The following is a 15,100-nucleotide window of genomic DNA, read 5'->3' as shown; positions in this document are numbered from 1 at the left end:
ATTTTGAGGCAGGACAACTCACAGCTTTGTTCTGAACCCTAATTGTGAGTGGATAGTTGATAGATTATCTTAAAGTTAACAATGAAGTCTCTAATTCTGGATAGAAATATTTCATTGGTACCTCTGCCTGAGCACCATGTATAAATTTTTCCTAATAGCCTAAGTGGTAGGTGTAGCATCCCACCATGTACTATGTTATCAATAATTGTGCGTTTTTGAGAGCTTGTTTGGAGGTTCTAGCAGGGGAGCGCAGCTACTCGTATACCCTTGACCGAAGAACGGTCCTCCTCTATCGGGGATGGGGATGGTCGTCCTCTTCGACCGAGCGCGCAGCTTCGGGAGGGACGCACATGGAGCGGTGAGGGAGGAAGGGGACACCCGCCTAGCCAGCCAGATCAGCCGAATCAACCCTGGCGATCAATGGGGTGACAGATGTCGCAGCCAGATCGCCCTCACATCCTAATTGTGCGTTTTTGAGAAGCATTATTTTGTTATTTTGCAAGTCATCCCTTCCTTTGAAGGAGGATTTCTTGGATGGTGCCAGACCTTCTGCACCTAAATGAGCAGCTTCCACAACAAAGATTTCCAAGTGCATCATTTTGTTAAACTCTTAAAACTGTTAAATTAATAAAATCAGCTTAACAGAACCCTGATTAGTTTAAAATTGCTTTAAATTTGGTCATTAAGTTTCAGGGAACATGTAATTTTCTCCACATCTGGTACAGCTGCGAGGCATGAGGGATGAGGACAGAAGTGGGATAACAAATGCAAAGGATGGCGGGGAAACACTTTGTCATTGACGGTTTCTGCACCACTAGTTTGCACCCCCCAGATATCAGCTTCCTGGTGAAACATTCACCTCTGCTTAATGTCTCCAGGAATGTTCTCTTCCTGTGGTGAGAAGGACGGTATGGAACAGTTGGGCATCAAGGAAGCTGGGCTTCCTTCCTGAGAACCCTGGGAACCTCCTGTGTCACCTTGGACACGTGTTCCTGCTTCTCTGTGCATTGACATCTCCATCTGTGAAGTGGGCTAATGCCCATAATGTCCTGTCCCTTCAACATGTTTCAAGGGCTGGTGGGGGATAGTGCCATCTTTCATCAGGAGCTATTAGAAAGCTCTGAGACTCGTTATTTGGATAATCACATGTCAAAATGCATTTACTGTCTTCTATTTTACTACCCTCCTGGCTCTTCTGCTCTTCTGATCTGTGTTCAGGATCAGACATGCAGATACAAACAGATGGTGGACTAGTGTTAGCAGCTAGCCCCTTGGTCAGCAGCTTTGTCCACCTTGGGGCTAAGCTTTAACAAGCCCAGGAAGCTCACTTTGTGCTGTGTGGGTGTCTTCCCTGGCCAAGGACTTTGGCATTTGGCCTTCAGCTAAGATGGCATCACTATTCACCATTAGTAGCTGCAACTTTCAGAAGTTGAGAACATGTGAGTACTTTGGGGCAAATCCCAATGCGAGAAGGGGCTGAAACCAGACAGTCTGACGGTGGAAATACAGTCATTGTGGGAAAGAGGGCCTGGGGTTGCATTATTTGGGAATTCTTAAGTTAGATCTAGAACCCAAGGCCATAGGCAGCTTGGGTGGAAGGTCAGTGCTTATGGCTGATGCTAACCACTCAGGCAGGGGGCCCTCCCAGAGCAGTGGTAACTCTAGTAAAGACCAGGTCTTGAGTGCCTGCCCCCTGCCAGGTGTGGTGCTGGGAGCTCTCTAAGCATTATGGCCTCTTAACAACCTTCCAGCTGAGGCACATGACTGCTGCCTACAAAGGAAGAAGCAAGGCTTAGTGGGGTTACATGATATGCCAAAAGCTACACCTTGAATCTCTGGCAGGGCTAGGATCTGAACCCAGAAGTGGAGAGTTGAAGCAGATTCCCCAGCGGGAGCAGGAGCTGAGAATGTGAGGGTGGGTGATCTATATTGGGCAAGCATGTAAGCAAGGTCCTGAATCATACTCTAAGAGCTCCACGCTGAGTCACTCGTTGATTTTGTTATGTGGGGGAGGGCTTGAGTTCAGGTGGCACCAGGGCAGGGCTCCCTACGAAGCCGGAGATCCCCACAGGCACCAGAACTTCTGGAGGAGTCCAGCATCTTCTGCTAGTCCTTTAAAAATAGTTGTTTGCTCTCTCAAGAATGTGTCATTTTTTAAGTCACATGTCATCCATGAAAGCCAAGCGCCTTCTGGAATTTATGGTACTTAAGTAGGTTACTGCAGCCCAGTTGCATCTGTTTCTCGAAAACTGTTGACGTTTCTGATGATAGTAGATAAGTTTCATGGAACGCCAGCTGCCGCAGAAGGGGATGGTCTGGTAGAAGGGACATGGATGGGAACGTGAAGGACACAGACCCTGGAGACATGAATCTCACCCATGGGAGCCCACCTGAGGGATAGTGGGACAGAGCTTGGTCCAAGTGCAGAGAGCCAGGGTAGTGGCTCTTCTGAATGCTGCACCACATGGTGGAATGCAAGCATTTCAAAGCCCAGAATTCTGTAAGCATGCAGTGGGGGAAAAATGTGAGATTTGGAAAATTATTTTCTCTGGCTACCTCTTCAGATATATTTTATAGAAGAGACTCCTGACTTGGAGTTGTCACCAGCTGTCAGATCTCCATTAGTGATTTCCACAATCTCTGATGCGGACTTGACAGGGTCCTTGCAGACAACAACAGAACAAATGGTAACCTGTATTTTACTGAAAATCTTTCATGCCCTTAGCACCAAATCTCATCGATAGATACAGGGATACACATGAACGGAAGCATTATGTACATATACATATGCATATTGTGACCAAAATGTAGGGGATGGGTATTAAATACAGACCTATACCTAATAATAGGAAGTATTTTTAGCTCCTGAAATGTGGTTTTTAGAAGTATGACATGAAATAGAATGAAAAATATTTTTACTAAATTCCCTCCATCTGCAATCACCTTTTGTCCTCAAGAGCTGGTGGAAACACAGCTGCTTTTCTGGAAAGTCAGTTTTAAAGAACAGCCCTGTCTTCCAAACACATGGCAAAGTTTTCTAGCTGATGTTTTTTGATACTTTCTACTATTCTTGGAGTTCACTAGCTTTGAGTGCAGTTGAAAAAGATCTAGATGGAGGATATATTTGGACAGGTATTGAATATAATAAACCATACTTAAATATTTATATATGGAATTATTTTTTTTATGGTGCTGTTCTTTAAATCATTAAATAAGACCCTATCATTTCTCCAAAAGATATATGAGCACTGTCTTTCAGCATATAGATCATTTTTGCCTTCGAATGATATCTCAACTTAAAAGTGATTTCTACAGATGATCTTTTACATACATTTGTTATTGTAGTGAGCATTGTATCCTGCTGTGTTACAGCGATGCTTGGAGGATTTCTTCTGAAAATAGCTCTTTATTTGTGGAAAACCAAAAAAGAGGTGAGGGCAAGGAGGACTCACTGTATTTCATCTGCCCAGAGCCTGGGGAGGAGGGTGGGGAGGAGGGTGGAGCAGCCCAACCTCCATCCTCCCTGAGCTCTTGTGAAGCGTCCCTGGGCTGTGAGGAAGGTCTGGCTTTTCTCCCTTGTCAAGAGTCTTAGAATCCTGGGATTTTTATTTTCCACTTATGCCTCCAAGGCCTCCCTCCCTCCCCCACTCCTTCTTTGTCAATTTTAAGAGCTCTCTTTCTATTCCTAGTAGTTACCTAAATAACAACCATTTGTTTTTAAGATTGATTCTGATAAAGAGTGCATTAGGCATCTCAAGGGCTGCAATGTGGCAAAGTGTCAGGCTTTTCAGAATAGAAAGATGCCTACTGGCCAGACAGAATGTTCCTGGTTTTATGGTGAACATGCACACACATGTGCACACACACACACACACACACACATACCAGAAATGGTCAAGGATTGCCGTGTCTAGCACAGGTGAGGGAAGGGTGAGGTAGCATGATCACAATCAGCACTGTCCACCTTCTGAGCATACATGATGGGCTTCCCCTTCCTCTGGGCTTTTGATGGTTGGGGTAATCACGCCACTTTCTTTGGCCAGTGAAATGTGAGCAGAAATGATATGTATCACTTCAAGGCACAGATTTGAAGATGTAGGGACGAGCTTCCACCAGCTTATTTCTCTGAGTGAGGACTGCATACACTGTGTGCCGCCAAGGCCCTCGCTGAGCCAGAATGGCTGTGTGGTGTGAGCACAAAATAAACCTTCATTGTTATCGCAGCAGAGTCTAACCTCCCTGACTAGCACAGGTGGGAGTAAAGCATACAGTCCCCACAAGGAATGCTCCCATTGCACATAGTGTGCTTACACTCATCTGTACCCTGTGCCTCTTCTAGAGGTAACTCTGATCCCATGAGGAAGCTGGCTTATTAACATGCTGAAATGTAGCCAACCATTGTCCACAAATGGAAGGTGAAGGAGAAGATGATTGTGTGTATGTGTGTGTAGAAAAACGTCAGTTTCTTTAGAGACACATCTGCCACTCTGTGGAGCTTTCCCAGGGGCGGGGTGGTGGTGGTGGTAAAGGATGTGTCTGTCCGAGGGGAGAGGATGTGCTGGTCCTCAGCACTGCTGGAGGAAAGCACTCTGACCAGGCTTCAGTGCACTAGCAGATTTTGGAGTGATTTATATGAAAACAGTTTAAAGCATTTACTAGCTGTAAGAACTAATTTCCAATAAATCAGACAGGATTCCCTTTGGAACCAGAAATAAATGAGGGCAAAAGAAATTGCCAAGGGTTGTTGAGCAATAAAGAGATGGGTTCTAGATATCTTGAAATGATATTTAAATGGACAAAGTTGATTTAACTGTCTTTTTTCATGTCTAGGAGTAAGATTTAAGTCTATAGCATGTCATTATAACCAGGAATTATTCACCAGGAGACTTTCAGCATTTCATGCACATTCCACTGAATGGCAATTTTAATATTCCAGTTTCAGTCCTAAATTGTAATGAAAAGGCATTAATTGCTTGGTTCCCTGCAAAGTCCATTAAAAAAAAAAAGTGTTTCTAGAAAAAGTTCAAATTTGGTCCACGAGGCAGAACTTTCATTATCAAATTTTAGTCATTTTTTCTAATTAAAAAATTTAAATGAATATATATTTTATTATCTTCAAGTCCACAAGTACCTATTATTCACATACTGGTAGTCTGGCACTGTGCCATAAGCCTTGGAAAATACAGAAAAAATCGAATATGTATGTGGTTCTTGAACTTCCCAGAAGTATGAAATTCATGGGATGATTAACTCGTGAAACCATCTGAGAACCTGGGAGCCGCTCATGGACGCTTACCAAAATGTAGGGACACAAGGTTCACTGGAACTAGTGGGCACTGGCAGAAGCTCAGAAAGAAGCTGAGATGTAGAGTCCAGAAGCACTTGCTAGCCTTGGCCAAGGCAAGGAGGGGTCCATGTTCCAGGATGGGGCATAGCTGTGGTCAGAACTGGACACAGGAAGGAATTTTGGGGGTTCCCAAAGACAGAGCTCTCCAGTGGTGTGGGCTGGATTCTGGAGATGTCTGATTCCACCAGATGTGGGCATTTATCACGCCAAGATTTAGCATAATTTCCTGAGAAACTGTGGGCTCCCAGCTCCTTGGGACCTGACAGGTGGCTGGTCTTTTTAGGAACTAGAGCATAGAATGTCCTTGGGAGAGAGGAAGATAGGAAAGGACAAAGGATGTTTGTGATATCTGTCCCTCTGTACTAGGCCCTGTGTGTGCTTTTTTCTTTAATCTCCTTGACTTCTCTCAACAACCAGAGTATTTTTTACTCCATTTTCATAGATGAGAAGACAGACTTCCAGAGGTTGGAAATCTTGCTCAAGGTCACTTAGCCAGAAGACTGCGGAGAGGCCTTTGACTCCTGGCCATGCCCCTTTTAAGGGTACAGAAAGTGCTCCAAAGAATAGCAGGCCAAGGCCTAGCTTCTCAGTAAGTTCTAGAATATCGAGCTGGCCCCTAAATTCAAGAATCCAGGCTCTTTTCTTGCATGAAAGGTAGATGTGTTCAAGCTTGTGAACCTCCCCCTCCCCCTAGTGGCCTCTGCTCAGCACATTTAGCTGGGCTGGGACTCTCAGGTACTGACCTGTGTTTGGGGGCCCTGAGAAGACTACCTCCTGATAGTTTGTATCCTAGATACTCTGCCCCTGCACCCACAGTCCTGACTCTAACTCTCATGGGAAGCAACACCATAAGAGGAAAATGTGGAGTCCGTTTGCAAAGTCAGGTGCTGACCTAGCATGTACCCCCATTACCCCTCAGCTGTGGTGGCTGCAAACCCTTGAGAAGTCTTCAGAAACCTGTTAGTTTGCTCTGAAGGCTCCAGCGCTCCCCACATCACCCTGAGCAAATCCATAGCCAACCAGGCCCCCAACAACCCAGTGATCTCAATGTCATTCATGCTGGCTGCTGCTTCTGGGATCCACCAAGAGACAGAAGTGCCCTTTGCACTGCTGTTGCCATGGTCTGGCAGTATCTTTTCCCCCATACCCATAGAGTTCCTCATTCCTTCATCATTGCTCCAAGGTCCTCCAGGAAGGAAAGAAGCTCCAATCAGTTTTTTTCCCCTCCTCTCTTTGAGAGCTTAGAAGATTGCATGGCTTGTGGTAGGTGCCCTCTCCATCTTGCTGACAGACTCTGCCCTTGACATGATGGCAGGTGGAGACCTGTCCCCAGCCCTGCTGTGGGGCTTGGGTTCCAGCCAGCACTCTCTCCTCTGCCTGTGCTGGCCTTCCTGCTTGGACAGGTCTCCTACAGCTTGTCAGGGACATCAGTGGTGGTCAGCGGGGCACTCCAGGTCCAGAGGGCCATTAGTAACTCAGGCAGATGCCACTGCCTTTTCTACCACAGTCCAGACACAGTGTGGTGTTCCATTTCAGGGAGGAGAATGCCCTGCTGGCTCAGCTTCTGCAGGCAGCAGTGGGAACCCCATACTGCTTCCCAGATCTGGGTGGCCCCTGCCAGGCTCCTCCCTGAGGCCAGGAAACCATCTGCCCCTGCAGCTCCAAACACCCCCATTCCTGGCACAGAGCCTTCCCCTCTCTTGTCCTGTGCAAAAGTATCCAGCTACTTACTGTCTGGTAAGACTTCGTCTTTTCCGTTAAGGCGAACAAAGTGTATGTGAGACTCTCTATCCCTGGTCTCTTCCTCCAGGGACTCTATCCCCTGTGTGCAGTGAGAATTTCTCAGTGCTATTGAAATACATCTGAGGGCAAGAGGGAACTGGCTGCTCTATTAAGTCCTGCATTGCCGGAGGAAAGGAGTGCTGGATAGATGAAGGGAGAGGAGTGTTTTGTTTTGTTTTTAATAGAAAAATTAGTATTCAATATTTAGATATACAAAAATATAAGTGATAATAAATGCATAGTCCCATACCAGCATTAGCTTGAGAAGCAAAACACAGCTAGTCTATACTCGGTTCCATCTTCCCTAGAGCCGACCACTGTTGTGAATGCTTCTGTATTTTTGCTAGATATGTATGTGTTCTGAATGAGTAATTTCCTTTCACATTTTTAAACTTTATATAAATCATTGCATGTACTGCAAACACTTTTTAAATTAATTGATTTTATTTGAAACTATTTCCAAATTTGAAAAGTTGCAAAAAATAGTACAAATGTCACTTGTGTATCATTTTCCAAATTCCACAGTTGTTAATATTTTAGTACATATGCATAATCATTCCCTCTCTGTGTACACATGCACACACACATATTTACACACAGATATGAAATTGTGTACATACGTAACAGTTTTCTTCGGAAACACTTGAGATAAGTTGGAGATGCTCCTTTACCTCTAAATGCCTCAGGGCAAGTTTCCTAAGACCAAAGGTATCCTTTACAGAAGCATGGTACAAGTATCAAAATCAGGAAATTAGCCTTGTTACTATACTATCATCTAACCCTGGGACCCTATAGAAATTTCAACGGTTGTCTCACTAATGCTCTTTATGGCAGATGCAAAAATGAGTTTTGGGTTTTGGTCTGGAACTCGATGCAGGAGCAACAGGCTGCACCTAGTTGTCCGATCTCTCCTGTCTGTTCTCACCGGCAGCCATTCCTCAGTCTGTTTTCTTTGGTTCTTGAGTGTGGCACGTTTTCAGAGGCTAGGCCGCCACCCCTTCAGTTCTGCTTTGTCTGATGTTTCCTTCTGGGTAGATTAGGATACAGGGTTTTTGTCCAAAATACAGCAGAAGTGATGTGATGGCCTGTTCCGGGCGTCCTCCAGGAGCCATGGGATGCCCGTCTCACCGCCAGTGATGTTGTCTGATCACGTGGTTTAGGTGGATTCTCCAATGTCAAGTGGCTGTTTTCCTTTTTGTAATGAATAAGTGTCTCATGAGGTGACAGTTGGGGATTGTGTGAATATCTAATTTCTCATCAAATTAAAAAAATTCTTAAATGTTTAAAAAAATAATAGATAACAGCTGTTTAAAAACAGCTTTATTATGGTGTAACTCACATACTATGCAATTCACCCATTTAAAGGATACAGTTCGATGGCTTTCAGTAGAGTTATAGGTATGTGCCACCCTCAATGTTAAGCATATTTATTGCCTCAAAAAATTCCCGTATCATTTAGCTATCAGTTCACTGTCTCCCCTCTCCCCACTTCCTAGTCCTTGGCCCCATGAAGCCCATGAATCCACTTTCACTGTCTATACACTTCTCTCTTCTGCACTCTCATGTGAATGAAATCACATAATACATGGACTTTTGTGTCTGGCTTCTTTCACTTAGTATAATATTTCCAGTGTTTGTTCAAGTTGTAGCCTGTGTCAGTTCTTCATTCCTTTTAATGGCCAAATAGTATTCCCCAGAACATTTTGTTTATCCATTTGTCTATTGATGGACATTTGGGTTGTTTCTACCTTTTGGTTATCATGAATAATGATGCTACAACCATTTGTGTACAATTTTTTGTGTAGCTATATTGTTCATTTCTCTTGGGTGTATACCTACTAGTGAAATGTCTGGGTCTTACGATAACTCCAATTTTTTGAGAAACTACCAGAAACAGCCCATTTTCCAAAGTGGCAGCACCATTTTACTTTCCATCTGCAGTGTATGAGGGTTGTAGTTTCTGTGTCAACACTTGCTAACATCTGACTTTTTGATTCTAGACATCATAGTGGATGAGAAGCGGCATCTCATTATGATTTTGATGTGTATATTCCTGATGACTAATGAAGTGTATATTTGAATATCTTACATTAACATATTTTCCATGGAGAAATATTTATTCCGATCCTTTAACTATTTTCAAAAATTGGGCTCCTTGTCTTTTTATTATTAAGTTGTAAGAGTTCTTTTTATATCCTAGATACAAGTCTCTTACCAGATATGTGGTTTGCAAATATTGTTTTTCCTTCTTTCATTCTGTGGGTTGTCTCTTCACTTTTTGGTGGTGTTCTTTGAAACACAAAAGTTTTTAATTTTGACAAAGTCAGTTTGCCTATTTTTTTCTTTTGTTCCTTATGCTTTTGGTGTCATATCTAAAAATGCTTTGCTGAATTCTAGGTTATGAAGATTTACTTCTGTGTTTTCTTCTAAAAGTTTTATGGTTTTAGCTCTTACATTTAGTTCTTTGATTCATCCATTTTGAGTTAATTTTTCTGTGTGTGTGGTATGAGGTAAGGGTCCAATGTCATTCTTTTGCATGTAGCTATCCAGTTGTCCCAGCACCATTTGTTGAAAAGACTATTCTTTCCTGATTGGATGGTCTTGGCATATTTTTTGAAAATCAACTGACCATAGATGTTTGAGTTTATTTCTAACTCTCAGTTCTATTCTGTTGATCTGTATGTCTGTCCTTGTACCAGTACCACACTGCCTTGATACTATTGCTTTGTAGCAAAGTATGAATTTGGGAGGTGTGAATCCTGCTACTTCATTCTTTTTAAAAGATTGTTTTGGTTTTTCTGTGTCTCTTGAAATTCCATTAAGAATTGTAGAGTCAGGTTGTCAGTATCTACAAAGAATTCTGTTAGACATTGTGTTGCATCTGTAGAGCAGTTTGGGGAGTATTGCTATCTTAACATTAAGTCTTCCAACCCATGAACATTGATGATTTTCCATTTATTTAGGTCTGTTTCTCTTAACAGTGTTTTGTAGTTTTCACAGTGTAGTTTCGTACTCCTCTAATTAAAATTATTCCAGGTATTTTATTCTTTTTCATACTATTGGGAGTGGAATTGCTTTTTAAATTTTATTTTAAAATTATTCATTGCCAATTGTATCTGTATACAGATACAATTGATTTCTGTTTATTGACCTTGTATCCTGCAACTTTGTTGGACTTGTTCATTAGTTCTAATAGGTTTTTGTTTTAGCGGATTCTGTAAGATTTTCTATAGACAAGATCATCTCAACTGTGAATAGAGATATTTTTATTTCTTCCTTTCCAACCTGGATGTCTCTTGTTTCTGTTTCTTGCCTAGCTACCCTGGCTAGAACTTCAGTACAAATGTTGAATGGAAGTGTTGAGAAGTGACATCCTTATTTGTTCATGATTTTAGGGAAAAAAATCCAGTCTTTCATCATTAATTATGATGCTAACTGTGGATTTTTTTTGTATATGTCATTTATCAGGTGAAGGAAATTATCTTCTAGTTTATTGATTTTTTTTTTTTTAATCATGAAAGAGTGTTGGATTTCAACAAAGTTTTGTTCTGTGTCTATTGAGGTGATCATGTGACTTTTGGTTTTTAGCCTATTTATATGATGTATTACTTAGTTGCTTTTCAGATGCCAAATGAACCTTAATTCCTGCTATAAATCTCACTTGGTTATGATGTATAATTCTTTTTATACAGTACTTCTTACTTATCCATGGTGAATTCATCCCAAGACCCCAGAGATGCCTGAAACCATGGATAGTGTTGAATCCTATATATATATATATTATGTTTTTTCATACACATATACCTATTTTGAGTTTAATTTATAAATTAGGCATAGTAAAAGATTAACAACAATAATTAATAGTAGAATAGAACAATTATAATAATATACTGTACTATAAGTTGTAAGAATATGGTCTTTCCCTCTCAAAATATTTTACTGTACTGTATTCATCCTTCTGGTGATGATCTGAGATGATAAAATGCCTATGTGTTGAGATGAAGATAATGCGAGGTGAATAATATAGGCATTATAATGTAGTTTTGGCTGCTATTGACCTTCTGACAACATGTTACAAGGCAGAACATCTGCTTCCATACTGTGGTTGTCCATGGGTAACCAAAACCATGGAAAGCAAACCTGCAGATAAGGGTGGAGGACTTCTGTTATGTTGCTGGATTCAATTTACTAATATGTTGCTGAAGATTTTTGCATGCTCATTCCTAAAAGTTGTTGGTGAGTAGTAGTTGCTTTTCTTGTTATGTCTTGGTCTGGTTTTGGTATCAGGGTAATACTGGTTTTATAAAGTGAATTGAAAATTGTTTTCCTCTTACAGTTTTTGGAAGAGTTTGTAAAGAATTGTAAAGGATTAATTATTCTTTAAGTGTTTAGTAGAATTCAGTGGCAAAGTCATCTCAGCCTGGGATTTTCTTTGTGGGTGATTGTTTGATTACTAATGCAATCTCTTTATTTGTGACAGGTATGTTCAGATCACCCATTTCTTCTTGCATCTGCTTTAGTAGTTTCTATTTTTCTAGAAATTTTCTCATTTCAATCTAAGTTTTCTAATTTGTTGGTTTACAATTGCTTATAGTATTCCTTCAAAATCCTTTTTATTTCTTTAGGGTCATTGTAATGTTCCCCTATTTCATTTCTGGTTCTAGTAATCTGAATCTTCTCTCTTTCATTCTTGGTCAGTGTAGTTAAAGATTTGTCAATTTGTAACTTTTTTTTTCAAAGGGCCTGCCTTTTGTTTTATTGATTTTCTCTATATTTTTCTGTTCTCTATGTCATTAATTTCCACTGTAATGTTTATTATTTCTTTCCTTCTTGTTTTAGGGTTACTTTACTTTTTTTCCAGTCTTAAAGTGGAAGGTTAGGTTATTGACTTGAGATTTTTTTCTTTTATATATTTCCCTCTTAGCACTACTCTTGCTGCCTCTCATGTGTAGGCATCTTGTGTTTCCAATTTCATTTATTTCAATGTATTTTCTGATTTCCCATTAAATTATTTAACCAATTTGTTATTTAGAAGTGCTGTGTAATTTACACAAAGTTATGAGTTTACCCCGATTTTTTGGATTTTGACTTCTAAATTCATTTCATTATGATTAGAAAGCATACTTTGTATTATTTCTATCCTTTTATATTTACTGAGGTTTGTTTTATGACCTAGCATATGGTCTATATTAGAGAATGTGTCATGTGCTCTTGAGTAGAATGTATATTCTGTGGTAAGGTGGAGTATTCTAAAAATATCTGTTTAGTTGGCTTATAGTGTTATTCAGGTCTTCCATTTCCTTGTTGATATTCTATTTGTTCTATCCATTATTGGAAGTAGGATATGGAAGTCTTCAAATACTAAAGTAGGATTGTCTACTTCTACCTTCATCTGTCAGTCTTTCTTTATGTATTTTCGTGCTCTGTTATTAGGTGCATCTGTGTTTATAATTGTTATCTTTCCTGATACATTTACCTTTATAATTATAAAATGTTCCTCTTTATCTTTAGTAAAATTCTTTGTTTAAAGTCTATTTTGTCTGATATTAGTATAATCCAACTTTCTTGTGGTTGTTCGCATGATATATTTTTGCCCATCATTTTATTTTCAATCTATTTGTATATTTGAATCTCAAGTGTGTCTCATATACAAAATTTTTGTATTTTATGAGTCATATTTATCAATATTTTACTGCATCTGTGTTTTTGAATCATAGTAATAAGATCTCTCCCTACACTCATGCTGTGAAGGAGTTCACCCACATTTTCTTCTAGACTTTTATGATTTCATTTTTATATTTACATCTTTGATCCATTTGGAAGTTTTTCTGTGTTTGATGTGAGGTGTGGATATAATTTTATCTTTTTCCAAATTGTTAGCCAGTCCCTACAACATTTATGAAAAATTATTTCTTTGCCTCAGCGATTTTAGAGGCCACATTTATCATATACAAAATTTCCAAATATAGCTGCATCTATATCTGAACTTCCTTGTCTACTCCACTTCTGTGTCTATTTATACACCAGTGCTACACTGTTTTAATTATGGAGGCATTGTAGTATTTTTAATGTCTTATAGAGCTTATTTCCCCTTGAGGCTTTTCTTTCTCAATGTTTTCCTGGCTATTCTTGAAAGTTTATTTTTTCATGTGAACTTTAGTATCAATTTGTCTAGCTCCATAAAGTATCATTAAACTTATAAATTAACTTAGGGAGAACTGATGTCTTTATGATATTAATTGTCCCATCCAAGAACAACTTATATCTTCCTTTTGTTCAAGAAGGCTTTTGTGTTTTGTGTTAGTTTTAAAAAGTTTCCTTATAGCTGTTTTGTGTATCTCTTGCTAAGTTTATTCCTACATATTGTATATTGTTGCCATTATGAATAAGATTTTCTCTCTGATATTGATTTCTGAATGCCACATTTATATTCTGCTATTTTATTGAATCCTTTTTTTTTAATTTGAATTATAAATGCGGTGGGTTTTTTTTTCCAGCATATTTTCTTGAGGTTCATCTGTGTGGATGCCTGGAGCTCAGCTTATTTATTTTCACTGCTGTATTCTATTCCATTGTGTGAATATACCACAATATATTTATTTATCTAGTCATATGGGAATAGACATTTAGATTATTTCCTATTTGTCAAAATTGCTAAGTGGTTTTCTAAAGTTGTTTTATCACTTCTCATCTCTCATTCTCATCTGTAGTGTATGAGTCCATTGCTTTATGGTTTTGCTAGAATTAGCCATTGTCAAACCTTAAATTTGGCCTATCTGATGGGTAGCCAATGGTGGAGTAATATGGTTTTGGTTTTTTTTTAAAAGACATATTTATTTATTTGAGAGAGAGAGAGCATGCAAGTCAGGGGAGGACCAAAAAGAGAGGGAGAGAAAGGCAGAGAAACAGACTCCATCTTGCATGTGGAGCCTGAATTGGGGCTTGATCTCAGGATCCTGAGATCATGACCTGAACTGAAACTAAGAGCCAGAGGCATAACTGGCTGAGCCATCCAGGCACCCCTAGAGTAATATGGATTTTAATGACTATTCTTAAGCTCTTGCTTCTAAACTCTGCCCCAAATGCCAAATGATCCCCCCAGCAAGGACAGAGTCTCTGTGGGTTGCAGCTTTAGTATCTCCTTCCTCTCAGCACTCTTGTCTCACTCAGAAGCATTTGGCTTCTGATAGGAATTGGGAACTATGATGACTCTTTCATACCTTTGAGAGAAAGGTACTTCTATAAAAAAAGTTAAATGTACAGTTCATTCGATGAGGACAGCTCAGCCTCAGATCAGGCATCCTAGGGAATTTCTTTGCTGAGTTAATTGTATTTATTAGTGCTATATGATTATCAACAATCATCATTTACTGAATAACAGCTTGAATCTGGCACTTTGCTAGGCTCTGTACAGGGTTTAGTGATGAATTAGGCCCAGTTCCTACTTCAAAGGGCCTTATAACCTAATTGGAAGAGAAGACATGTTTACCTTAGAAGATACCACTAGATAACACCAATGATACCCCATGAGGATCATGTGCCAGGTTGCTGATACAGATACAAAAAAGTCTACAAAAAACGAATGTAAAAAGAAAAGGGCATATTTCTTTCTTCATATCATATTACAAATTCAGTGGGAAAAGCTGTCATTGTATTTCTTCTTCTTGCATTAAATAGACTAAATTCATCCTAGTAAAAATGCATACAACATCTAAAATATCTCCCCTGTCTTTCCAACCCATACAATCATTGACAACTTAAATTTTACCTTTGAGTCTGGGTTCACCTAGTGGAACTTCCATGTGAGTTCCATCTAATTCTAAGCTAGTGAAATCAACCTTATACCTAAGTGGGCATGTTTCAAGATCCTATGTCATGAGACCTAGCGGCTGGTCTAGTTATGACCTAGCACCAGATGCCTTGCCCTTGTTTCTCATGACCAGATCACTGGTTCTGTGATTTTCCTCATGT

General features: G+C 39.8%; 1 protein-coding gene across 21 annotated transcripts in view; it reads left to right on the top strand.

The window, feature by feature from the left end:
- CAMTA1 (calmodulin binding transcription activator 1) overlaps positions 1–15,100 on the top strand; it is an 848,042-nt gene that overhangs the window by 372,264 nt on the left and 460,678 nt on the right. For 2 of the 21 annotated variants that reach the window (XM_072819836.1, XM_072819837.1), the window contains one exon: positions 5,790–5,936. The exons of the other annotated variants lie outside the window; for them this stretch is intronic. In XM_072819836.1, coding sequence (XP_072675937.1) covers positions 5,875–5,936 — 62 coding nt within the window. In that variant the 5' untranslated portion in view covers positions 5,790–5,874. The remainder of the gene's footprint in view (positions 1–5,789; positions 5,937–15,100) is intronic. 21 annotated transcript variants of the gene reach the window in all.

Source organism: Canis lupus, chromosome 3 (assembly GCF_048164855.1).
Source record: "Canis lupus baileyi chromosome 3, mCanLup2.hap1, whole genome shotgun sequence".
Lineage (NCBI taxonomy): Eukaryota > Metazoa > Chordata > Mammalia > Carnivora > Canidae > Canis > Canis lupus.
Note: the sequence above shows the minus strand (reverse complement) of the source record. Positions and strands in the feature narration are given on the sequence as shown.